At 41.3% G+C, this 24548-nt stretch overlaps 1 protein-coding gene, 1 long non-coding RNA gene and 1 other non-coding gene across 6 annotated transcripts in view; 2 read left to right on the forward strand and 1 right to left on the reverse strand.

Annotated features, from left to right (window-relative positions):
• LOC125611497 lies at window positions 1–6055 on the forward strand. Of its 2 annotated transcripts, none has more exons than XR_007341654.1 (3): window positions 1–136; window positions 2807–2840; window positions 3390–6055. It is a non-coding gene; the product is annotated as an uncharacterized LOC125611497 (long non-coding RNA). The 2 variants fall into 2 exon arrangements; XR_007341653.1 differs by lacking the exon at window positions 1–136 and adding an exon at window positions 351–472.
• On the forward strand, window positions 2894–2966 carry LOC125611581. Its single transcript, XR_007341790.1, has one exon. It is a non-coding gene; the product is annotated as a small nucleolar RNA SNORD93 (small nucleolar RNA).
• LOC107146101 (solute carrier family 40 member 1-like) overlaps window positions 6007–24548 on the reverse strand; it is a 25168-nt gene continuing 6626 nt past the window's right edge. Inside the window, exons 3-10 of one of the 3 annotated variants that reach the window (XR_007341652.1) lie at window positions 24343–24410; window positions 20643–20802; window positions 19290–19405; window positions 18752–18878; window positions 16839–17093; window positions 14258–14968; window positions 9162–10288; window positions 6007–6561 (exon numbers count right to left, since the gene is read on the reverse strand). Coding sequence is in view for 2 of the 3 variants with exons in the window: in XM_048786328.1 (XP_048642285.1) it covers window positions 9993–10288; window positions 14258–14968; window positions 16839–17093; window positions 18752–18878; window positions 19290–19405; window positions 20643–20802; window positions 24343–24410 (1733 nt within the window). In the remaining variant the exon portion in view is untranslated. Of the gene's footprint in view, window positions 10289–14257; window positions 14969–16838; window positions 17094–18751; window positions 18879–19289; window positions 19406–20642; window positions 20803–24342; window positions 24411–24548 lie in introns of all 3 variants that reach the window. The other 2 variants (XM_048786328.1, XM_048786329.1) reach the window with 2 other exon arrangements.

Consider the following 24548-nt stretch of genomic DNA (forward strand, 5'->3'; position numbering starts at 1 on the left):
GCCAAACTTCTGTTACAGGATTAGGCAAGAGTTTTAAGCCCAAATGGGTGTGGCTGAAGACTTTAAGAAGAACGAGGGGAGGAGCAGGCAGAGATACCAACATTGAGTGCCAGAGCTTCCTCTAACTTTCAACCAGGTAAGGGGACGTCCCAGCCAGTGAAGTGTCTGGGGCAAATGTCCCCGAACTCGCAGACTCTGCAGACTCAGGGGTCCGGGGCGGAGAGACCAGGAGACCGGACCCGGGAGACCTGGACAGGGCCGGGCCGCTTCCCGGCCACTTGGGTTTCCGCTCCCCGCAGGCCGGCAGGGGGCGCGCGAGGGCCTAGGGCCCGGCTGGCCAGGCGGGGTCCCGGGGCGGGAGGGGCGCTTTGGCAACTTTTTGGTTGGCTGCTGCGCGGATGCGATCGGCCCAGGGCCCTTTTAAAATTGATCTCCCAGGCGCCCTCTCTTTTCGGTCGCAGCACGCTGCTCGGTAAGTGTGTACCCACCCGCCAAGCGTGGGAGCCCGCCACGTGGCTGAGGGTCTCGCCGGCGGGTGGCCCTTTCCCGAGCCCGGGACAGGGGTTCGGCCTCAGCTCGGCGCCAAGGGCGGGGCCCCTGTAGGTGCAGAAGTCCAACAATTGGACTTAACCAAGACCGAGGCGCAGATCCAGGGACCCCCTCCGGGTTTTAAGCGCCCCTGGGGCTCCCGCCTGCCCGGTAGTTGGGGACCGCGACATAGCCTACTTAGGAAATCGATGAGATCTGAGGTCTGAAGCGCTTTAAGTTTCCGAGCAGAACAGTATAATTCCAGTGCTAGCAACAAGCGGAGGTAATTTTGCCCACATTGCCACTTTCCCGCCACAAATGCTTTCCAGTTGCCACTTTGCGGAGTTGTTTGTATTTTTAAAAAGGTTTGAGTGAATCTTCCGGTAGCCGATGACTGCAGTGAGTCAAGCAGAGAGCTGGGAGGTTTCCTGAGGGATCCCACAATTTTCTCCCCCAGATCCACCTGGAGAGGCTGGTGTGCTGCACAGGGTCCCTTGCAAAATGTGCTGGGGGCCAGGCCTGTCTTGCTTGGTCCTATGGAGGGTGGAGGGTGGAGAGGGGATGTGCTTGGACAAGGGGTTAGACACCTAACTTCTGTCCCCAAGATGTAAGAAGCATACAAAGCTGCCCTTGAGAAAGTTTGTCTGAAGGAAGAATTTCCAAGCCTTGGGGCTTGTGTGTTTGTTTTTTTTTTTAAGCATCCTGACAATTCTAAATGTAATGCACTCTAGGGCGCTAAACTGCTGTACAAAAGGATATTTTCTGAATTTGTCAAAAACTATAAAGATCTAAATTTAGACAAGTGAATGAAAGACTCATTGTGTCTGTAATAGGAACCACTTAGTAGTCTTTTGTTTTTGTTTTTCAATGCATATGACATCTTTATTGAGGTATTAATATTCAATTAATTGTGTTTATTTAATGAGTGCAATTCAAGGAATATCAACAGCATTTTGTAAACTTTTCCAGAGAATATTTTGAATAATCAGAAACTACTTGTGTATACTGCTAAAAATAATCTACTGACAACACTAAGTAATGAAAAAATATATGTATAGGGTAACTGACACTCTCATGTATGCCTGGTGCAAAATTAGAATAATCGCTTTTTATTTTAGTCAGCTTTTCATTAGTATTACACACACACCAACTAATTTATAAAGAGAGTGGAATTATTTTGGCTCAGTTATGGAGGTTCTAGTTCTTGATAGACTGGCTCTGTTGTTTGGGGTATGTGGCAAGATAGCACATTATGGCAGTAGTCTTATAAGACTTATTAGTCTTATAAGTCTTGTGTTTGACAGTGTTTGACATGTGTTCCTCAGCTCTGATAGACTCTTACTACCCTTTCAATACGAGGAAGCTGAATGGGACATCAATTTTACTGGTTTGAAAGAGGAAAGAAGGGCAGTGATGTAACCTGTGTTCTAGGCACCTTTTCTTCAGCCACAAATCTAGACCCAAGCAACGAACAGATTGTCAAATAGCCCAGTGACACAGGAACCTCCAATGGGTATTTTTTGTTTTACCATTGATTTAGGTGTTGAGGATTCCTGTTGAACCAAACTAGGTTAACATTCAGTTTGATGCAGGCTGAGAGCCTGGCATGTCAAGGAAGCAGCCCTGAGCCAGTGTCTATTTAAGGATTATAGAAATTGAGCAAGTGCCCAGGACTAGAAACTTCTCAACCCTGGGCTCTCAGCCTCACGGTAAACAAGTTTCATGCTTCTTTTTATTTTAAATCTGTTGTGAAAAGTTTGTTTCAGTTTTTTAGGAGAATACTGTATCCAAGTAGTGTTTGTTTTCTTAACTTAATACTATTGTGTGCTAATGTAACAAAGAGATAAAGTTGGAAAGATGGCAACTGCTAAAGTGAAATTGATTCCCAGAGTATAAGGAACTTAAAATCTTTGGAATTGTCAGGAATTTGGAGACCATAGCTTTGTATTTTATCTATTCATCAAAGACAGCTAGTAGATAGCCACAATACAGGCCACTCTTTAAACAACAAAGCTGGATTATCATTATTATTATTATTATTTCTCCTGGGATTGAACTCAGTGGCATTGACCACTGAGCCACCTCCCCAGCCCTATTTTGTATTTTATTTAGAGACAGGATCTCACTGACTTGCTTAGTGTTTCTCACTTTTGCTGAGGCTGGCTTTGAACTCGTGAACCTCCTGCCTTAGCCGCCCAAACCACTGGGATTACAGGTATGCACCATCATACTCAGTCGGATATTCTTAACATTAACCTTGTTGTTACTTTTTTGCCAGGCTCAGTGGTGATCAAGATCCTGAAGAACAAAAGGTATGGACCAAATGGAAACAATTTGGCTTGAGTTCATAGTGGAATAGAATTCTTGGCCAAGGATGAGAACTCTAACCTGATTGGATATGTTCTGCTCTGATGGGTTAAAGGATTTACCTGAGGCCAACTTGGTATACAGGAATTCAGTAAATGCAGTCACACCATTCCTTTTAAAATTCTGCTTTACACAGAAGAGGGCGAAAGCCTCTAGTAAATGGATTAATGCTTCATCAAGCCAAGAGAGTTAAAATTTTTTGAGTTAAAAATTTTGTGGGTTTTTTGTTTTGTTTTGTTTTTTGCATGTGTGTACACTAAAATGTTTGTGTCAACAATGGGTACATTGGGGATTCTGTTTCTTATTTCTGCAGTTTTTGTAAACATAGTCTGAGGGCTCTGGGGATTTAGCTCAGTTGGTAGAGTGCTTGCTTTGCAAGGCCATGGGTTCGATCCCAAGCACCACACACACAAAAGAACATAGTTTAGATACTACTATATTATTTTATTGATTAGTAATTGCTGACCTAATAATCTACTGTATTTCTTTTACAGGTCTGATGCATGAAAGAATCAGTAAAGCTGTTCAAGTAATAAGGTATATGGCTGTATGGAATAGAGGTTTTGATGTCTTTGTCCCTTTCTTGGTGGTCACAGAGGTGAATTTTGAGACAGTCCTAATTACATATATGAGCATATCTGAGAATTGTACCTCTGCCCTGTAGCTGAATTGGACTCTTAGAGTCATTTCTGTAGAATTTAGTTCCACATTTAGATTTTCTGTTAGCAAGGCTAGTTTGAAACTTGACACAGAATTAACATTAAAGATTGTCTTTATTGTTGGTTCATAGACTCTACAAAGATGACCAAGGCTGGTTCATTAAGATCAGAGCCAGGAGGGGTGGTACACACCTGTAATCCCAGTAGCTCAGGAAGCTGAGGCAGGAGAATCACAAGTTCAAAGCCAGCCTCAGCAACGTAGTGAAACCCTGTCTCTAGATAAATATTTAAAAAAGGCTGGGGTTGTGGCTCAGTGGTTAAGTACCCCTGGATTCAACTCATGGTACCAAAAAGAAAAAAAGATCAGTTAGAATAATTCTAAATTAAATAGCTATTTTAAAACTATCTTAAGAAATTGTTGACTGCTTTAATTTACAAAGTCATTATAAAATTATTCTTACTATTCCAGACAATCATGTGCTTTTATGGTATACTCAATTAGTAGAGGCGTAAATATGGTAGGACTAGAATTAAATTCTAAGATTTACCTCTTACCTGAGCAAAATATCTGTACATCATAGCAAAATTTGAAACTGTCCTCATTGTTGGTTGACTAAAGAAAAGTTTAAAATACTTTCAAAAACTTGGCTTTGTGTGTTTTGTATGCTTCCATCTTTTTTCACAGCCGATCATTTTGGTGATCAGATCTGACCCTCTTGACAGAAAACGGATCAATTGATTCCAAGAACAGGAAGGGGTTGATTGCAAAGGGCTAGGAGGGGATTTTCGAAGTGATTTTTACATCTTGTTCTACATCTTGATCATCTTGGTGATTGCATGATTATGTGTTTGTCAAATATCACACTTAACAGGATGAATTTTACTGAATATAAATTCATACTAAAATAAGCATGACTTTAAAAACATCCTTTCTGGTATCTTAATAACATTTCCAAAGCAATCTATGGGAGAGTGGTTTGGGATCACCATTTAACATGATTTTATTGAGACATTAAGAGCAACAGAAATGCATGAAGATCATTTTTAGGGTATAAGTGACTCATGCACATGATAAATATCAGAGAAAAGTAGGATATTGACACACCCATCCAAGATATGAACTTTACATTTATGGATGATTGAGGCAGCAGCATATACTACTCTACCTGCTCAACAGCTGCACTTTGAATCTCAGCTATGCCATGGCACTTTCACCAATTTGAAAATCCATATAGTCACAATAAGGTAGCGGAAAATGGGGTAAAGATTCTTACCATGTGCCCCAATGCTGTTAATTCTACTTTGGGTTCCTTGAATCCTGATTCCTATATTGACCGGGTTTTCACTCCAAGGAAATTTTTTGTAATGTGAAGGTATGTGAACTGCTTGGTGTGCTCCTCTGAAAGGCTGGTTGAAGCCAGGTGTAGCACATACCTGTAATCCCAGCAACCCATGGGGTGGGGGGAGGGTCTGAAGCAGGAGGATCACAAGTTCAAAGCTAGCCTGGGCAATTTATTGAGACTCTGTTTCAAAACATAAAGGGCTGGAGAGTGTAACTCAGGGGTGGAGTGCCCCAGGGTTCATTTCCAGTACTACCAAAAAGAAAAAAAATGCAGTTTGGAAAAAAATCAATCTTCTTTTCCCCTAAAAAGAAAAATGGGTTCTAAAAAGAAAGATGGGTTCAAACATTAGTTGAGTCATTGTTTTTCCCTATAGGTCAAACTTCTACCCCTGAGCCTGTTGAGCCCTTCCCTGGTGACCAAGGGTATAGAGCTTAGTTTTGTCATCTTGTATGTCTTCCAGAACCCATTGGGGTTCCAGGTTTGATGCATTCTTGCTGTATCCCCACCTCCACCAAATCCATGTCCCTATACCTGAACATGGTTAAAGAGTTAGAATTGAAACCAGTCTTAAAAAGTAGAATGGGGCTCGTTTCCCCAGTGTTATAGATTGAACACTTGAGAAATGCCAAGGCAATAGGTTTTATTTAAAGGATAGAACAGAGACTCCTGAGGGAGTGGGGTGTGTTGGCCTTTTTATAGATTTTAGATTTCCTTTCTTGTGTCCCCTCCTCCTCTTATCTTGCCTATTTGACCAAAAGGGCAGGAAGAGAGCCATCTAGGGGGTGACTTCTTGGGTTGGAAAATGTGATCTTTCCCCTCCCCTGGATGTTGTTAGCAACCAGGTGATGGGGAGTGCTACCTACCCATTTTCTTCTCTTTGATTATCAGCTGCCTGTCCTTTGCCCTCCTCTCACCATCAGTGAGATGGGCTAAGGAGCTGCAGTCATGCATCAGTTCTGTAGGATCAACTTTCCCTCCTTGGCACAGCGTGTGCCCTGTATGTTAAAACAGCTAAGGCAGCAATATACAAATGCCAACATGACTATTAAACCACCAGACTGTCCTTTGAGCTCCAGGGCCCTAACAGAAGAAGCAAGTCTGAAGTTGAATGAAATGTTTTCACAAGATTTATTCATTTCAAATGAGAGACTTGGGCTTGATGATTATCTTTAATTATGATAAAACTGGAATTGGAATACAATTTTTATGCTAAAGGTTATGATTTCACTGAAAATATAAAATCTTTCAGAACTCCAGTCACTAACTTTTCCAGATAGTGACACAACTCACCCAGTATGCCAGTTAACACCATTGATGTGTCATTCAGGTAGGTTGAGATGCATTACTTTGATTTCAAGAAAAGACATACCCCATGTTCCTAAGCACTTGAGTCCAAGTAGATTCTGTTTCTTAAAGGTAAGCAAGTCTTGTAGTTCAAGTGAATATTCCAGACTAAAATACGTGTATTTTTGAGGGTCTTCAGGCCTTAAATAATTATATTCTTGGCAAATATATTAAGTCCTGTTGTAGCAATGACTCCCTCCTTTATGGAGTTTGCGCAGTGATATCCATTGCACAATGTGACATGGAGCTGGTTGGCATGTGCTTCCATTGACTTCTGTTAAAAGAGGTAATTTCACCTTGTAGCTGGGTCAATACAATATCTGAAAGAGTCAATTGTTAGTACAAATAGTGAAGAAACTATTATATCTTATTATACCCCCCAATACCACATTTCCCAAAATGATTCAGGGTCATTTAAAAGCATCTTAAATAATACAGTAATCCATAAGAGAGAATAAAATCCCAGTAAGAAGAGAGCAGGAGTACAAAAGTAAGCCATTGGCCTTTATGTTTTCTGCTCCAGCCAGTTTGGCTCTTGAGCTTCCTAAGGGCAGAGAAAAGAGACAACTGACAAATTAGCCGTTGAATATCACTTCAAAATGGAGGAGGGGAGCAGTCCTTCACATTTGAGGAATCCTGAACCCAAATGAGAACAGGCTCTTTTTCCCTCCTGATCTCAAGTACTTTGAAGAAAGTAGAACAGAAAGGCATCTGGATAAAAGGAGGATCTAGAAAAAGTGGAGACTGATGCATTTGGCTCTAGAGCAGGAAGGTGAGTTGTTAGCTGCCCACTCCGAAGTCTGGGCCTGCTCAGCTGATTGGCCAGCCAAAGTCAGAGGTAAAATGAGAAGCTACTTCCAGGTTGTATGCATGGATAAATAGCCAGACGTGTGTTCGAAAGTCTTATATTTATTTTGTACTCATAATAAAGATTGCCTTTCCAAAATTTACTTTGTATTTATAAACTTAAAATTTCTGCTTCCAATATTTTATTATAAAATTGTAGTTTATCACAATATGGAATTAGGCAACTGTGACTAGAAGGCCCTCTAGTGGAGTTTATCTATACTACAAGGGGCCAATTATCTTGAACCCTCCACTATTGCCACATGAACCTCCATACCAGTCAGTTTCAGAGATAAGAGGTAAACTGTCAAATTAGTTTGATGCATGTCACCTTGATTTGTTTTGGGGAGTAGCAGGATATTATAGCTGATGAATGAAACCTAATACCATTAACATTGGACAAGTTTCCTGACTTGTTACCATACTCTCAGGTAGGTATAACCTATGTGTCACAGGCCTCTCCTAGTGAAGAAATATGTGGGACTTAGGGAATAATTGTCTACAACTGCTCTCCAATACAGCAGCCACCAGTCACATGTGACTAGTCCAAACTGATGTGCTGTAGGTGTGAAAAGTTCAGATGTAAAGAATATATAAAAATTTGGGCTGGGGTTGTGGCTCAGTGGTAGAGCACTTGCCTAGCATTTGTGAGGCACTGGGTTTGATTCTCAGCACCACATCTAAATAAAATAAAGGTCCATCCATGACTCAAAAAAAAAACTTTTAAAAAAGAATATATAAAATTTTCAATTTTATAATGATTTTAAGTTCCACAATAATTGACTGGGTTGAATTAAATACACTTCAAGTGATATTAATATGATTTGCATTATATTTCTATTGGACAGGATGGGTGTAAAACATGAATCAAAATCATCATGGAAACATGCAAATAGCAACCTACAATGTAATAGGAAGATGTTGCTATACTATACAGAACCTTGAGGAAAAGGAAGAGTAAAATTAGCACTCACAGTGAAGAATTTACCAGGAAGCAGCTATTTTCCCTCCTAAGGACAGAAGTTGCAGAGGTAGGGAGCTCATGCTACTCAGAAGACTCCACATAGAGTCTAGTCTCGCGCTAGAGATTTTAAAGGAAAAAGACTTCAGAATGTATTTATTAAATGCTCCTTCTGTTCTCCACCTGCCCTGCACAAACATTTGTGTGTTCATTGGAGTAATCAAGGGCTGGAGGGTTTGGTAGGCTACATCTAGTCAAATATGACTTCCTAGTAAAGAATCCAGATGAAGAAAGGTTTGGTCTCCTGACCAATTCTTCTGCTGGTGTGTGTGTGTGTGTGTGTGTGTGTAGTAGAGTAGTAGTAGTAATGTAGTAATGGAAGGGGAGAGATTGGAGGAGGTGGCATCACAAATATCACTAGAACTTGTATAAAGTACTCTTTTTTGAAACTACCTTATGTTAGGCAAAATGTTCCACAGAATTCTCTCCTTCCCTTGTTTTCACTTAACTGTTTGCTCTAAAAAAGCAGATCCATGTAAAATCCCAGTGTGTCATTTTCTTGCTACTAATAGTGACTTTTTGTCATTTTGTTTCTTTCTGTGAAGTGCTGAGGATCAAACCCAGGCCCTCACACATGCTAGGCGAGTGCTCTACCACTGCTCTCCCAGCCTCTGTCATTTATTTTTAATAGTAAGTGAATTCCTCCTGTAGTTTTCACATTTCTCTTAAATAATGGTTCTTAATTAGGGGACATTTGTTAGTGTCTGGAGACTCTTGATTGTCACAACTAGGTTGATGGGGCTATGCCGCCAGCTTCTAGTAGGTAGAGACCAGAGACGCTACAAAATATACTACAATGCAAAGGACTGCCCCTGCAACAAAGAATGTTGACCCAGAGTGTCCGTAGTACAAAATTGGGAATCACTGTCTTAGAAAATGTCATTTCTGGGGCTGGGGTTGAAGCTCAGTGGTAGAGAACTTGCCTATCATAAGTGAGGCACTGAGTCCCATCCTCAGCACCACATAAAAATAAATAAATAAAACAAAGGTATTGTGTCCATCTATACCTAAGAAAGAAAGAAAAGAAAAGAATGTCATTTCTTCAAGACCTACCTGTTAAGGTGTTCCTGAGTATGCTATTGGCTGTTTCCCAAATGTGACATAGAAAGCTTCTCTAGACCATGGGTCTTAAGGGGATTTTATTGCTAGTACCATTGTTTTTCATTTCCAGGTGAAACTTACACATCACAGCACTTATAAAATAATAATTGATTATTAGTCTTAAGTCAACATATAAAACTAGTTTTAGTGTTAATTGTTCATAAGTGACCAGCAACTCCCCATTTGCTCATCACAAACAAGTATGTTCTTAGAGTGTTCATGAGGCGAAGCTTGTCCACACTCGCCAAAGGACCACCGTATCTGTGGTCTGGCTGCAGAGTCCATAAGCCACACCCAGGTTATTCTCATGATCTGTTTCTCCAATCAATAGCTTCAGTCCTCACTAGGAGTATTCAGCTCAACCAAAGAACAGTCACCAACTAGCAGAAGAACAAAAAAAGTAAACTCACACTGAAGAATTGAACCAGACATTACTGACCACTCTCCATCTCTCTAATTTTAACACTAACCAGAAGATTCTGACTCATTTTAAATCCCGAAGAACAATAAAACACTGAGTTACTATACTGGCAAAATTAAAACAAGCCTCTTCAAGTTGTCTGGGGGGGGCTCTCTGACTTGGAGTCATCCCCCTTTCCTGCGCTGATGGTACTACCAGGGCCAAGACACACGTAAGCAGATGGTGCTGTTGGCAAGAGGTGATGTCACTGTTGCTCTGGAGTGTAGCATTGGCACTGGCAGACACAGTAGCCATGAGGGAAGTCAGTGGACACACTCAGTGGAGATGGGGCCAGAGTTGCTCTGGGAAGTACTGCCTACCTCTCAGCTTAAAGGTGTCCAAGTGCCCTTCTTTATTGTCTCATTCACCTGGGAATTTTCAATCTTACACTTTCTTGCATAAAAAAAATACAGCACATGGCCTGTGGTTACAAACAGCATGGAAATGAAGACTAGCATGCCAAACTGCTGTGGCTGCGGGGCCAGCATGACGAGGATGAAGTGGATGAGGTCCATAAGATAGTTCAGGGAGCACTGCACACCGTTGACGGCCCCTCGCTCTGCTTCCGGAATGTTTTCCTGGAGAAGCTGGGTCACAGTGAGGTCAAAGGACCAGAGCCCTGCAGGACAGCAATGTAGGGAGAGAATAAACATGAACAGATGTCAGAGGACCTCTGTGAGATTCTGGCTCTGGAATTGATGAGCATTGTTGCCTTGGATAAATGCAACTTCCTGCTGCTCAGTTTCCTTATCTGTGAAATGGGAATATTAAAGGCACTAATGGCTCATTGGAGAATTCCATGAACTTGTACAATAAAATGTAGTGCTGTGCCTGACCACCTGTGCATGGCAGTTACTGTCATAAGTTATGGTGTTATAATTATCTTTTTGAATCACCATCACTACCATTGTCATCAGATGCACAATAACTTCATTTTGGATGTATTTATTTGTGTCCCCTCCTCATTGCAAAAACATGTTTAAGGCAGAGAGCAAAATCTTGAGCTTCAAATCTACTTCCAATTCCAGATTTTCCCTCTTCACACCTGGCTTAGCTGAGAAAGAATTGGGCTCCACTCTTCACCCTGCCCACCACTCTCAAACACCTAAAGAGGACACATTTGAATTTGTTTCAGAAGCAGCTCCAGGATCTGCTGTGTAACCATCAGCAAGGGTAGAAGCCAGCAGTGCTGAGGACAGTGCTGTCCTTCAGTGGCAATATCTCCCCTAGGGGTTCTAGTGCCTGTCCCAGTGGGCCCTGAACCCAACTTCTTCCTGTTCAGTTGGTTTTCCAGCCAACTAGCCTTCTGGGTTCTCCCAGGATTCAGCACTGGCTCTGCAGAGGCCTCCTGGTGCCACTGTCCCAATCCATGGACTTAGCTCTGAACTCAATAATTATTTGGAGGTAATGTACTATGTCCTCCGGTGCCTGCCTTTGCAGAGCACTGTCTGGACCTCTGTCTTCCTGGGCTGCCCTAGCCACCCTGCTGTGGCCACCACCCACAGGCCCTCACCAGTCCCCCATCCTCTTGGGGTGTTCTTACCACCCCAAATGCCTCAATTTCTCTCCAGGCTTTCCTGCCAAGAACCCCATCCTGCAGGGGACTCTGACCCAGAGCTTACCTGTAATATCTCCACACCTGCTGGTCCTTTGCCAGCAGCACTTACAAAGTTAGAAAGTATCTGTAAAATGCTGCAGTGGTACTATGAGAAGTGCTCAAGGAAGCGAGGGCTAATTATGCACTGAGAATTATTTCTAAATTGAGGGCATAAAGAGTTACAGTTCTTAGATTTTAAAAAGCAAAGTGACTTTTAAGCAATGTGCCAAATCTTATTGTAGGCATAGTTCTGCAAGTTAGTTTCCATCAGAGTAGAAACAAGTATCTACTGAACACACACCTAAGATGAGCCCTAAGCTTGGTGATACATGTTGGATACTTATTGTGTCAGGCCACAGGCCACTGCTCCCAGTGAGAGGACCAGTCATCATAGCCCCAGGCCCAACTGCATTAACAAAGGCACAATATATCCTTTGGGGCACTGGTGCTCTTAATGTCTGAAGTTTTGATACCACACCATCAACCCCAAGGTTAAGTGTGACCCCAATAGGAATGAATGTAAAGGGTCCTTGCTGACATTGCATGTGCAGGAGTTGAGAAGCATCCACATCACCTAGCACTGCAATTGCCTGTGTCTCGCTGCCCACCCACACCTCAGCCTCACACAGCAACATTCAGAAAGGCACCAAAATTATAGCTAAAATACGATGATGATGACAACCCAAGATGACAATTAATGTTCATTTCCAGCAGGTAGCTCCCACAGTTGTGAAAACTTTGTGCTAACCACATTGCCTACAGGGATTCTTCAGCACTTGCTCAGAACCTTTCTCATGGGGAAATATTATTATTATCATCCCATCTTGAGATCAGGAAACAGTGACATTGGGAACTTAGGTGTCTTGCCAACATCATCAGGCAGTCTGGCTCCAGGTCCTGAGCTGTATTGCTCATGAGTGCCAAGAGGGTTCTGTGTCTCTGCAATCCTCATCTGGGGTACAACAAATAGACTTGCTATTGGCATAGGAAAAAGGCCAAGGTTCTCTCACACAGGACGTGTGTCCAGATGGCAGGCTCCTCTGAAGCAGTTTCATGTTTTCCAAATGTGATCATTTCCTTTGTATGAGGAAAGCCCAGTGATCCTGGTAGACAGGATCCTTTTGAAGTAAACAATCATAATATAATATGAATGACACAAAGCTTAAGGGGCCAATCTACTCTCAGTTATTTGTGCAATGAAAGGGTAGATGTGCAAATCAAACACACTAATGAAAGACAATCCACTCATCAGGTACTTCGTTTAAATATTTTAGAGCTCAGGCAATCTCTACATGAAAGAATGGGCTTCTAAATCAGTTATTTGGAACTAGGAACATGTCTTTCTCCTGTAAATACATTACATCAGAAATGAGATTCCGAGACTAGCCTGTGATCTTTATAGTCTCTTGAATTGGGCCTTCGGAATCCTCATTTCCTCTCATCCACACTTTTATAAAGCAACAAGTGCTGAATATGATAGTACACGCAAGTATCCCAGAAATTCGGGGGGCTGAGGCAGGAGGATTGCCAAGTTCAAGGTCAGCTTCAACAATTTAGTAAGGCCCTAAACAACTTAGTGAGATCCTGTCTCAAAAGAAAAAATAAAAAGGACTGGGTATGTTGCTCAGTGGTCAGCCACCCCTGGGTTCAATCCCCAGTACAAAACAAAAACTCAAGAGATTCTAGGTATCCATGGTACATCCTCTCAATTACATGATCCTACCCCTCAGAGGTGAGCAGATGATGCTCTGAGGCCCAAGAGGGCAAAGACCTTGCTTTGGCACAGTGGTTGCAGTGGTGAATGTAGCGTGGGAAGGGTGGTTGGATGAATGGGGAAGACATGCTTGGTTTTTGATCCATACCATCCATCACTTGCCATCACACTTTCCCCTGGCTCTGAGCTGTGCAGCCAGGGTGGGGCCTCAAAGGCGTACATTTGAATTTGGAGCAAATTGGGCTTGAGCAAGAAGTGGTGCTTTCCAGGTAGAAAACCAATCATGGGAATTTTGAGATGAAGAACAAGGTCCCAGATTCTTCCCAGATGAGAATCTGCAGGTCTGACTGATCACAAGAGCCAGTGTGCTGTTAAGAAGTTTCTGCTGCCATCACAACTGATCCCCAGCAGGTCATTTTTGGGGTTGTCAGGCATCAAATGACAATTTTTTAAAAAATGTTTTAATAAACACTTTAGCCATGTTTTCACTACTAGATAAGAATGGCATATGGTAGAAATCACATATGGTAGAGATATGGTAGTGACAGAGCTCAGAGATGAAGTACTTGTGGCAGACAAACCTATAGGCACTCAAACTCAGACACCCCATCTTTGGGAAAGGATTATACTGCCCTCCCCAGACAGCTAAGGAATGCCTTTGTCCCAAGAAATTGCCATCTTTCCTCTTTCCTCATCCCCTCCGCAAAGAAAGGATCCAGGTCCAAACACTACAATCATGCGGACACTAGCGATGGCATTTACATGTTTGACACCCAGGAAATAATTATAATATTTTCGCTTCTCCAAATCTCTATCTCCAAGTTTTCAACTTTCAGCCTTGTCTCAGCACCACCATGCCCCAACCTGGAGCAGGCATCCCTCTCTGGACATGTCTTGCTTGCTCATCTGAGATCTTCAGTTGTGCCTCCCTGTAGGATGGCTTCCCCAGCTCTCAAGACCAGTTTTGGTGTTCCTCCTATTGCTCTCAATCTGTCTGTCCTTCCCTACCTCTATCTCATTGCCTATCCTTGGCTGCTTACTGTTCCCTCACCCAGGCTGTAAGCACCATGACTAAAGCACTGTCTGATTAAATCATTCTTGGTTTCCCCCCCTCCGCCTCCGCATTCTGGTCCAGTTCTTATCACTAGAACTCATTCTTAATGAATGGATGATGAAGACTTACAGAAGCATAGAGATGGGACAATCGCACACTTCTAAGATTATCTGGCAACATCCCAGCCTTCAGAAACCCACACCATGCATGACCCACTACTCACCAATTCTGGCCAGGATCACACCAGAGAAGAGCAAGATAATGGAGACGTAAGACTCTGGCTGCTCAAGGTCCTGCTGCCCGTCGAACAGAACAGTGCTGTTGGTCCAATGAATGGAAGAACGGTCCGGGAGGATGGGTTGGTTCAGGTTTCTTTCAAAAGGGTAAATGTGCACTTGGTCATCTTTTAGTAACTTGGGACTTGAAGAAGAGTTCTTGCTCAATGGAAGTGAGGAAACGGCCGTATCAAAGGGACTTCCAGGAGCGAAGACAGAAAACACGCAGAGCGTTAGACAACCTACGTGGAGCCAGCTGGATATGACTCCTGTGGTGACCAAGCCATAATGCCCCCGGAGCCAGGTGAAGAGAATTGTGCCCATCAGGCCAGATAAAGCCGAAAGGGCCGTGAGGATGCTGAGCAGGAACCCTCCTATGCCTTGGGTGTAGGCATAGCCTGTGGTGATGCAGTCAAACCCCAGCACGGTCATGTAGAGGAAGGCCAGGCCCAGGCCAGGCAGGAAGATGGTCTGCCGGCAGTAGGTTTCCCAGCCCTCCCTGCACGTGTGCAGCAGCCTCTGAGTGTTTCGAAGGCAAAGAAGAAATCTTTTAGTTGTGACCCATTGTCCTTCAAGGTGAGACCTGCAGTCTTTTGGTTCTTTTGAAGTTCCAGGCTTGTTGATAAATCCATCACTGGTTTCCCAAGAGTCTATTTCACCTAAAATAAAATCCATATAACTTAAAGTCAATACCTGGGTCCCCTCAGCCCATCCCAACCTCTGCTTTTTATTGGATACTTCCTGTGCACACTGGTGGCTTCCTGTCCCCAACCACCTGTGTCTCTGCCTGAAGACCTCTCTCCAGCCACTGGAACAGGAGGGATAGGCTGTAAGTGCTCTGGGGACAGCTCTCAGCCAGTGAGGGATACCCCAGCTTCCTTGCCTTTGCTTGGACAATTTGAAGGAACATTCCTTGTTCCCCAGTTGGACTGAGCCCAAATCTCTCAGTAGTAATCTCTGGGAGCCTCCTTTCCCCTTCCTGTCTTACTTCCCACCCCTCAGCATCCTTCCGGAGGTCACATTCCAAAGAGATGACTCTCTACTCCAAATCTGTCTCAAGAGGCACTTGAAAGAAACCCACAGGACACACTATCCCATTAGGAAGGCAGGCATTGATGGGGACAGTGGGTATAGGGGAGGGTGGGAGAGCAAATTTCACTTGCTTGAAACTTGGTAATGAGCTCCAGAAAAAGTGATAGGTACCTCCTTTGATTACTTTTCTGAAGAAACAGGTACTTATGATGGGAAAATATATATATATAAATACCTTTTGGTCTTCCAGGATATATCAGACAATGATATAAGCAGATTAAACTATTGGTGAGAGACTGACCAGTCCTGCATAGGGCTGGAGGGGCCCAGTAGGGCTCTGAGGGGAGAAGGGGCAGGTGAGCCAAGTCTATTCCAGATCAAGACTCAAGGGAAAGTGAGTCTTTTCCTCACAGAATGGAATTTTTTGCCAAAGGAGTTTTATTTTTAAAGATGACAAAATAACAAGAACAATGAAAACATAGCTAAATTGACTGAAGTTCTCCTATATGCCAGTGAGTTTAATAATGCTTTGCATCTATTTAATTGTACAACATCCTATCAAATAAGTTTTATTATTGTCCTTGCTTTATAGATAACAAGACAAAGAATATGAATAAATTAAACTTGCAAAGTCACACAGGTAATACACGGGAGATGAAAGGATGTAGTTCTATCGATTTGTATCTACCTGTCTAGCTACTCACATACCCATCCATTCATCATTTAAGTATGTACATCCATCTATCTCTTCAAATATATACATTTTACTCATGTAATGGGATTGGTGAGATTTAGGTACAAAACAACTTGAGAGAAAAGAGAATTAACGATAATTAATTAATGATAATTAAGAAAGAAGAACTGCGGTCAGAAGCCATTACTAAACTGCCTTGTACCAGGCAGATGGACAACCTTGTCAACAGGCAGGGATGGCTCTCACTTTGGGAGAATGAGGTCATATCTACTGGTAGGTTTTCCTTCCTTTCATTCTCATCATACTGTTGGGGAATTTCTAATTTAAAAAAAAAACTATGGGAGCAGGATTGACAGTTTATCATATTATCCTTACCAAAGATTAACCCATAGCTTTTGACACATTTGCCTTTTTCAATTTAACATCCCTGGGGAAGATGTGCATGAGTGAGATGAGAAGGAGTAATTTGCCCTCTGGGACCTTGGGATAGGTTGTACAGTTTTTACACTGTACAGTCCCATGGGGGTGCTACTTACAATGGAGTCTCTCTGAATGGAACCCTGGTGTTATGCAGTACACAACTTGTATAACTGTATAAAGCAGCCCTGCCTGTCCCAACCAATAAGATCAGCCAAGTGAACTATACAACCAATGGCATAGCTGGAGACTGCTCATTTGTCACTGTTTGGCACATTTGCCAAGAAAATGTCAAGATTAGGATCAGACATTAAGTTCTGAAAAGAAGAAGTGAAACACCAAGAGAGGGGAAAAAAGAACAAGAGCTCTCTCTGAGTTTGCATTACCTTGAACATTCACAGCTTCCTGTTGCTTTTCTAGGAAGGGCTTCCCTGTTTGTTGCTGGGGTTTTACAGCCAATTGGGGAACTAGTTGATAAACCCTAGACAGAAATAGAAACTCTACAAGAAGTGAAACCAAGTTCCATCCAAGAATGAAACCACAACCGATCACATGAGATGCCCATGTCATCACCTGGCCCACAGACAGGGGAGCAAATATATTGATGATCTGGTCCAGCCGCCGGACTGCTGCATTCATCCCTGTGAGAGGAAGGAAATATGGCAGGTCAGTGGATGACTCCTTCTTTCCAGTCAATTGACCACACGCACTTGCTGGAGTTGCCAGCCACGCCCTGGGTGGATGATATTAACAGCAGGAAAAGATCCCTTTGGCTGAACTATAGCAATACGATTCTCAACCTGAAAAAAAAAATGTTAAGATCAGTTCTATTGGAACTTGAGCAGTTAACAATTAATAAAATCAGGACTAGAGAGACTAGGTTACTTGGAGCTAGTTATTCTACCCCCCATCTCAGCACACTTTCCCATCATACCCCACTATCTTAACAACAATAATATTAATAGCCACTGTCACAGCTAACGTGGTGACAGGGAAGAGTGGTAATCGAAGGAGGACAGAAGGAGGAATGAGTTGAATATTTACTCTGTGCCACAAAAATAGTTCCACGCCTTCTACCTGTATTCATCTCATTTCACCCTCATCACAACTCTAGGAGGTAACAGTATTTCTCTTTTGCAAATTAGGAAACTGAGACACACAGGGGTGAATATATTTGCTCAAGGACACAGGAGGAAAATGATGGAGCTGAGACTCAAACCCAGGCAGTCCGACTGCAAAGCTTATTCTCTTCCCTCTTCTGCTATCACTGAAGAGTTCATTTTAATAATTGTAATGAACTTGAACCAGAATCCATGCTTTTCTTAGATTTCCTTAAAATTAATTAACAGAGAACAGGGAGATTTTCTTTACCCAGAGATGGAGGACACCTCAACACGATGTCACCCAGTTCCACTCGCCTGGCTGTTTTATTTTGGGTGTTGTTATTTAAGCCACAGTACATCCAAAGAAGTGCAGTTTAAAGGAAAACATGATTATAAGGGGCTTCTACTCTGCATGAGGCATACATTTGAATCGACTCCTCCTTAATAGCTTTCTTTATCTTGGCCATCAGCACTCGTACACATTTCCTAGCAGGGAGTTTCAACTGCACAAATACAGGGTAGACTGAGGTCTTTAGCTTGAAGTCGGCAATTAGAATATATCACAATGTGAGGGACCCAATTTTTGTAAATGGGGAAAAAACAAAGAAGGCATCCAATTATCCTTTTGAATTCCTTCACTGGAATATCAATGCTGACCAACAATCACACTGGCAGATACTGTTTGTCTTGTTGTCTGCTTATCACTAGATGGAATTAAGAAATCTTTTCATTCATTTATTTTCCAGGTCTAAAATTGTCAAGGAACTTGGTGATGAACTTGCAAATGGAAGACTTCTTTCCTGAAGGCACAGTCTATTTCTTTCAACAATAACAATATCAACCATTTCTTAGGGGCTTCCTACATGCAGATACAGGGTTAAGTGCTTTTCAAACCCTGTGTCCTCCAGAATGCTCCGTGTATGTGTACGTGTGTGTGTGTGTGTGTGTGTGTGTGTCCCACATCCTACAGATGAGGAAAGTCAAGACTAGAGAAGTACAGAAACTTGCTCCAGGGGAGGCAGCTAGCTGGGAAGAGGCATACCTGGTTTTAGCTGAATTTGAACCCACCTCTGTGGGCTCCAAATACCATTCTCTTACAGGCTATCATTCTGCCTCTCTCAGAACCCCAAATAGCTCTCCAATTCCATTTTTCAGAAGATCGGAAGACTGGTAAGACGTAGGATGGGATTGCTCACCAGCCAGCTGGCTTCCATTGCCACCTGTGAGGCTCACAATCCAGTCCCTCTGAATGGTGATGGTCAGTGCTGTGCCAGCCAGGTTCGCCACAGCTGCCAGGGTGATCAGCACTGTGTAGCAGGCCACCTGTGGGAGGAAGGGGACTTCAGAGCTCAAGAATACTTCTCCAACCCACAGCCATACACAGAAGTTATTTATCTGGCAGCTTGAGGATCATCTAAACGAGCAAAGAGACCTGTGGGAGAAAGAGGCTCAATGCAAGTTGGAAGCCAAATGTGTGCTAACGCTAAGCATTTTCTCAGCCCGTTACAGATCAGATGCTAATTTGTACCTTGCAGACAGACTCTGCTGTTATATTGCTTCCTGTCTGTGAGATTTGGGCTTGATTCACAAATTAGGGGCAAGGAGAGCACTGATGGAAAGATGGTCTAGATCTCAAACCAGTGAGCAGGGATGTGCAGAGACGACTCCCTAATGGACATCCTTGTCTATGACTATGACATTCGCTCTTATGGCGTAGGAGGGAGAGACACTCACAGTGAACCAGCCGTGCCAGATTTGTTCCATCTCCCTTCGGTAGGAGAACAGGAGCATGAGGAGCACACAGCAGGCGGTGACAGAGGCATTCTGAATGAAGAGCGAGGCATGAGCAACTGTGAAGGGAAATGCCCGGGGGCCCAAGATTTACTTTTGGCATTAGGACGCAAGTCACAGCTATGTCACCATGTAATGCAGAGCAATTACATCTGACCAAATCCCTGGGCCAACCAGGCTTGTAATTTCCATCAGCAATTGCAGGCTTAGGTAGGAAGCAAAGAGCAGGCTCAGTGCTCAGGACAAGCAAAGCCTTTGTGACCAAAAGACAAAATGCCGAGCTTTGCAAGTGAATGAAACGTACTTTGAGAGAAAGGTGATATGAAAAGCCAGATTCCAGATAAATTAAGAAGCTTGATTTTTTCTATTGCTTCATTTGACTCTCTTGGATTTCACTTATGGTTGAAGCTATCCAATGGGTCTAAGGAGCAACACTACAGATTTTAAGTAAATCAGGCTTAAACACATTAGTGTAGTTTTTGCAAACTCATTTCCAATTCTCCAAGAGATAATGAAAATAATCATGTTGACTAGTCATCAAAAGAACAGGACAACTTGGGAGACCCAACATTTTTATTGGGCAAAGAGGCCTAAGAAGGTATTATAGGCAAAAGTTTAAAGTTAAAAAGAACATCTATGTTTGAAGAAATAAGTATCCACATTGATTCCTCGCTTAGATGGATTACCTCATATAAAAGATATTTTTCACACATAGAAATTGCTTTTACCAAAAATAGCACAAGTTTTATTATGCATAGGTAATACCAGAATATTAAAAAGCTATATCTGGGGATATAGCTCAGTTGGTAGAGTCCTTGCCTTGTATGAACAAGGCCCTGGGTTCAATCCCCAACACCACAAAAAAAAAGAAAGAAAGAGTCATTGTAATGTTTTGAGCAACTAATAAAAAAATTAAAAATTAAAAAGAAAGAAAGAAAACAAGCATGTTTTTCAATAATTTAATATTAAAAAGGTGTAATTACTAAGATTCTAAAAACCATTAAAAGGCTGGGAATATGGCTTAATGGGAGAGCATTTGCTGAGTGGGCATAGGCTCTGGGTTTAATCGCCAGCCCCACAAAAAAGAAAATAAATAAAAACCACATTAAGGTATTTTAAATGTAGCACCAAAGACTATGACACAAAGTTATATAAGGCTTTCTTTTAGAGTTTTCAAGTTATGTTCCACTCTTTGTCAGCTCAGATCTATAATTTTGTTTCACTAAATAAACCAAAAAAATCTAGTAAATCCATGATGAACAATATAATCATATGTGAAATAAATAAAAGCATTACCTTTATTTCTTGGCTTCCTGTCAATCCAGTCACCAATTAAGACCCCAAATATTAGTACAGATCCAGCCACCACTAAGCCAAACACTGCTGTTAGAAGAAGATTATGTCCATATAATTCTATCAGGAACACAGACATGGCAAAGTGCCACATTTGATCTCCCTGTAAGGCAGTAGGGCAAAGCATATTGTAGTCATTGACTCAAAGACAGAATAGTTAAAATCCAGAAAGGCACATTTCTCCCAAAGGATATGCTATGTGCAAACTTTGAAAACAGAATAATCAAATTACACTTTTGTGAAGAACTATAACTTTATTCTATATACTTACAACTTTAAAAAGCCAGACAGAATATTTTCACAAATTTCTAAAGCATTAAAGAACCAATAATCTAGGACTGGGGTTGTGGCTCAGTGGTAGAGCGCTTGCCTGGCATGTGTAGGACCCTGGGTTCGATCCTCAGTACCACAATAAATAAACAAAGTTAAAAAAAAATCCATTGACAACTAAAAACAATTTTTTTTTTAAAAAAAGAGCCAATAATCTAGAGAAAAATCAAGCATACACTTGGGAGAAGATGAGAACTCTAAGAGCACATCGCTGATCAGAAGCAACAACTGTGACATAGAACTGTAGCTCTGCTGGACTCAGAAAGCTAGGTGACAGAAGTCTACCAAAGATGGGTACCACTTTAAGCCAAGAGCCCATATAGTCAGCTATACCCTTAGGGTAAGGAGGGCAAACTGGAAGTAAATCCCACTTGCCTAGGCTCATTGTTCAGCTGTACCTCATCTGCATATTCCAGAAAATCTCAAGCCTTGAACTTGGGTTAAATCCCTATGCTAACCAGCACTATCATTTCCATCACCAATTGCTGGCTTAAGTCAGAGACAAATGGCCAATGTGCCGCAGTCTGGCTGGGCACAAATCACGAGCCACTGAAGCAGGAACAAACTTTATTTTTAAACTGCAGGAAAACACTTCACACAGCTCCCGGGGAATCCTCCCCAACCCCACGGAGGCTTGTCCAGGAACCCCCAGCCGGAAATATCTCTCCCGGAAATCCCTCCTCCTGCACTTCCCCAACCAATGGGAACTCTCGGGGAATCCCCGGAAATCCCCACGAGAACTCCAAAATAGTGTGAGAACTCAAAAGTTGCGGCAGAGGCGGATAGTAATGCCTCGCCTGTCAATCAATACTGTTGGCAAAATGTCAGGGGCCATACAGACTCAGCCGTGGCTCTCAGCACCAATGCCCACAAGGTACCCTAGGGAAGGCAGTTAAACCCTCCCTAAAGTCAGATGCCATCATCTTAGTAGTAAATCTTCAAGTATAATGCCCAGCCCATGGTCAAGGGCAACCAGCATATGGCAATAGAGCAAAATCTACAATAAAGAGCAGTCAGCACAACAGACCTACTAAGAGTTCGTGTATTTAGATTATTAGACATAGGCTATAAAACAATTATGCTTACTAAATCTAAAAAAATTCAAGTTTGGGCTGGGGTTGTAGTTCAGTGGCATGTGTGAGGCATGGGGTTCAATTCTCAGCACTGCATATAAATAAATAAATACTAAAGGTTCATTGACAACAAAAAAAAAAAGAGTGACATGGCAAGTTTGGAAAAAGGCTAAATAAAAATTCTAGGACTGCAAAATACAACAATAGAAACTAAAATTAAAAATTCAAAAAAAAATTCAATTGCTTGGTTCCATAGTAGATTAAACATTAAAAATTCAGTTAATTTTAGATATGTCTGAAGAAACAACCAACGATAAAACAGAGAAAGACAAAATAAGGGGAAGGATGACAAGAAGATGAAAGAGGAGAAAAAGAAATATAATAGGCCAAACCAGTAGAAAACACAAAGTAACATGGTAGACTTAGCTTAAACATATCATTAATTACAAATGAACTATTTTAGTTAAAGCATAAAGATTGATAAATTGGATTTTAAAATATAATTATATACTGTTTAAACAAAAATATTAAAGCAAAAGAATAAAAAAGAGCAGACATAAGAAGATGGATAATGATATCGTGTAAATTCCAATCAAAATGAATGCACATCACTAAGTTAATATCAAGGAAAATACTCTAAAGCAAAAAGCCTTACTCGAAATAAAGAGGGTCACTTTATAATGATAAAAGTTCAATTTTCCAGAAAGATATAAAAATTCTGATTTATATGCACTTAATAATAAGGGCTCAAATATATGACACAAAAAAGTATAGAATTAAAATGAGAAGTAGATAATCCCTGTGGGAGATTTTTAAGTCACCACCTTTTTCTCCATAATTGATGAAAAAGCTAAAATATACATATATAAATATGTTAAATGCATGTGTGTTTGTGTGTGTTCATTCAACCTAAAGGTCACAGCAAAACACTGTACCCATCAAACTTCAGAACGCGTATTGTTTTAAGCACATGAAATATTTGTAGAAATGAGCCATATAATGGATTATAGAGAAAAATCATAATTTCAGTATATTGAGAGAGGATGTTCTCTGAACTCAAGACAGTTAAGCCCCCAAATAAACAAAAACAGAAATCAAAAACCCCTTATTTATTTGTAAGTTAAGGAATACATTTTTAAATAATCCATAGGTCATAAGCCAGCAATCACAAAGGACATTATAAAATATATTTAACTAAGTATATCAAAACTTGCCACATGCAGCTTATGCACTGCTAGAAAAATTTTTTAATCTTAAATTAATATATTAGAAATGAAAGGGTAAATTTAATGAGCTAAGTATCTTTATTATGAAGTTAAAAAAGGGCTGGGTGCTGTAACGCACACCTGTAATTCCTGCGTCTCAGAAGGCTGAGGCAGGAAGATTGTAGTTACAAAGCCAGCCTCAGCAAAAGCAAGGTACTAAACAACTCAATGAGAACTTGTCTCTAAATAAAATACTAAATAGGGCTGGTGATGTGGTTCAGTGGTTTAATGCTGCTGAGTTCAATCCTGAGGAGGAGGAGGAGGAGGAGGAGCTTTAAAAGGAACAGCAAATGAAACCCAAAGAAAGTAGGAAAAAGGCAATAATAAAAGTTAAGATCATAAATTAATCAACTGGAAAAATGAAGACACACAAAAAAGGCTTGTAAAGCCCAAAGCTGAGTCTTTGGAAGGACTAATAATGTAAGTTGTGGTACATTGTGTAATGAATACAATACAGCAATGGAAAGTACCAAGCCAGGACTTTTACAAAAACAGGGATATTAAAAAACATAATCTTGAGCAAAAAAGTAAGGCAGGATAGAATATATATGGTAGGATTTATTTTATGTAACGTTCAAAGAGTAAGCTAAATATCATTTAGGGATGACTACACTAGTGGTAAAACTAAAGAAAAACAAGGAAATAAATGCCATAATGTTAGGCTCATAGCCACTTCCCATTGGTAAGGAAGTGGATGTGACTGGGAAAAACCCATGAGGGACATCCTAGGTGCTGGCGACATCATAGGTCTCCATTGAGATGGCTTAAATGATATTCATTTTGTAATTATTCATTATCATCTTTTATAAACATTATGCCTTTTCCTCTATTTGTCCTATATTTGGTAATTCAAAACATCTTTAAACAAAAATATGCACATGCTTTGCATTCAATATTTTGAGACATTCTAATGTCCTTAACATTTCAGTTCTCTTAACCATTCAAAAATATTAATTTCATTTTGATTCATCTTACCCATATTGATAAGGCACAGCTTACATAAATCAAAAATCTTGGGCCCATGAGGTAGATCAAAATTGCTCCTAAAACACACATACACAAATCATAGATGTTAGTAAATAGTAAAATATATCTAAAGATTTATTTAAAGCAAATTTTGCCACTAATGCAGAGAAAGTAAAATGCTGTTTAGCATGAATATGCTTCAGAAAGTAGTTAAA

This window comes from Marmota marmota, unplaced genomic scaffold (genome assembly GCF_001458135.2).
Source record: "Marmota marmota marmota unplaced genomic scaffold, marMar, whole genome shotgun sequence".
Taxonomy (NCBI): domain Eukaryota; kingdom Metazoa; phylum Chordata; class Mammalia; order Rodentia; family Sciuridae; genus Marmota; species Marmota marmota.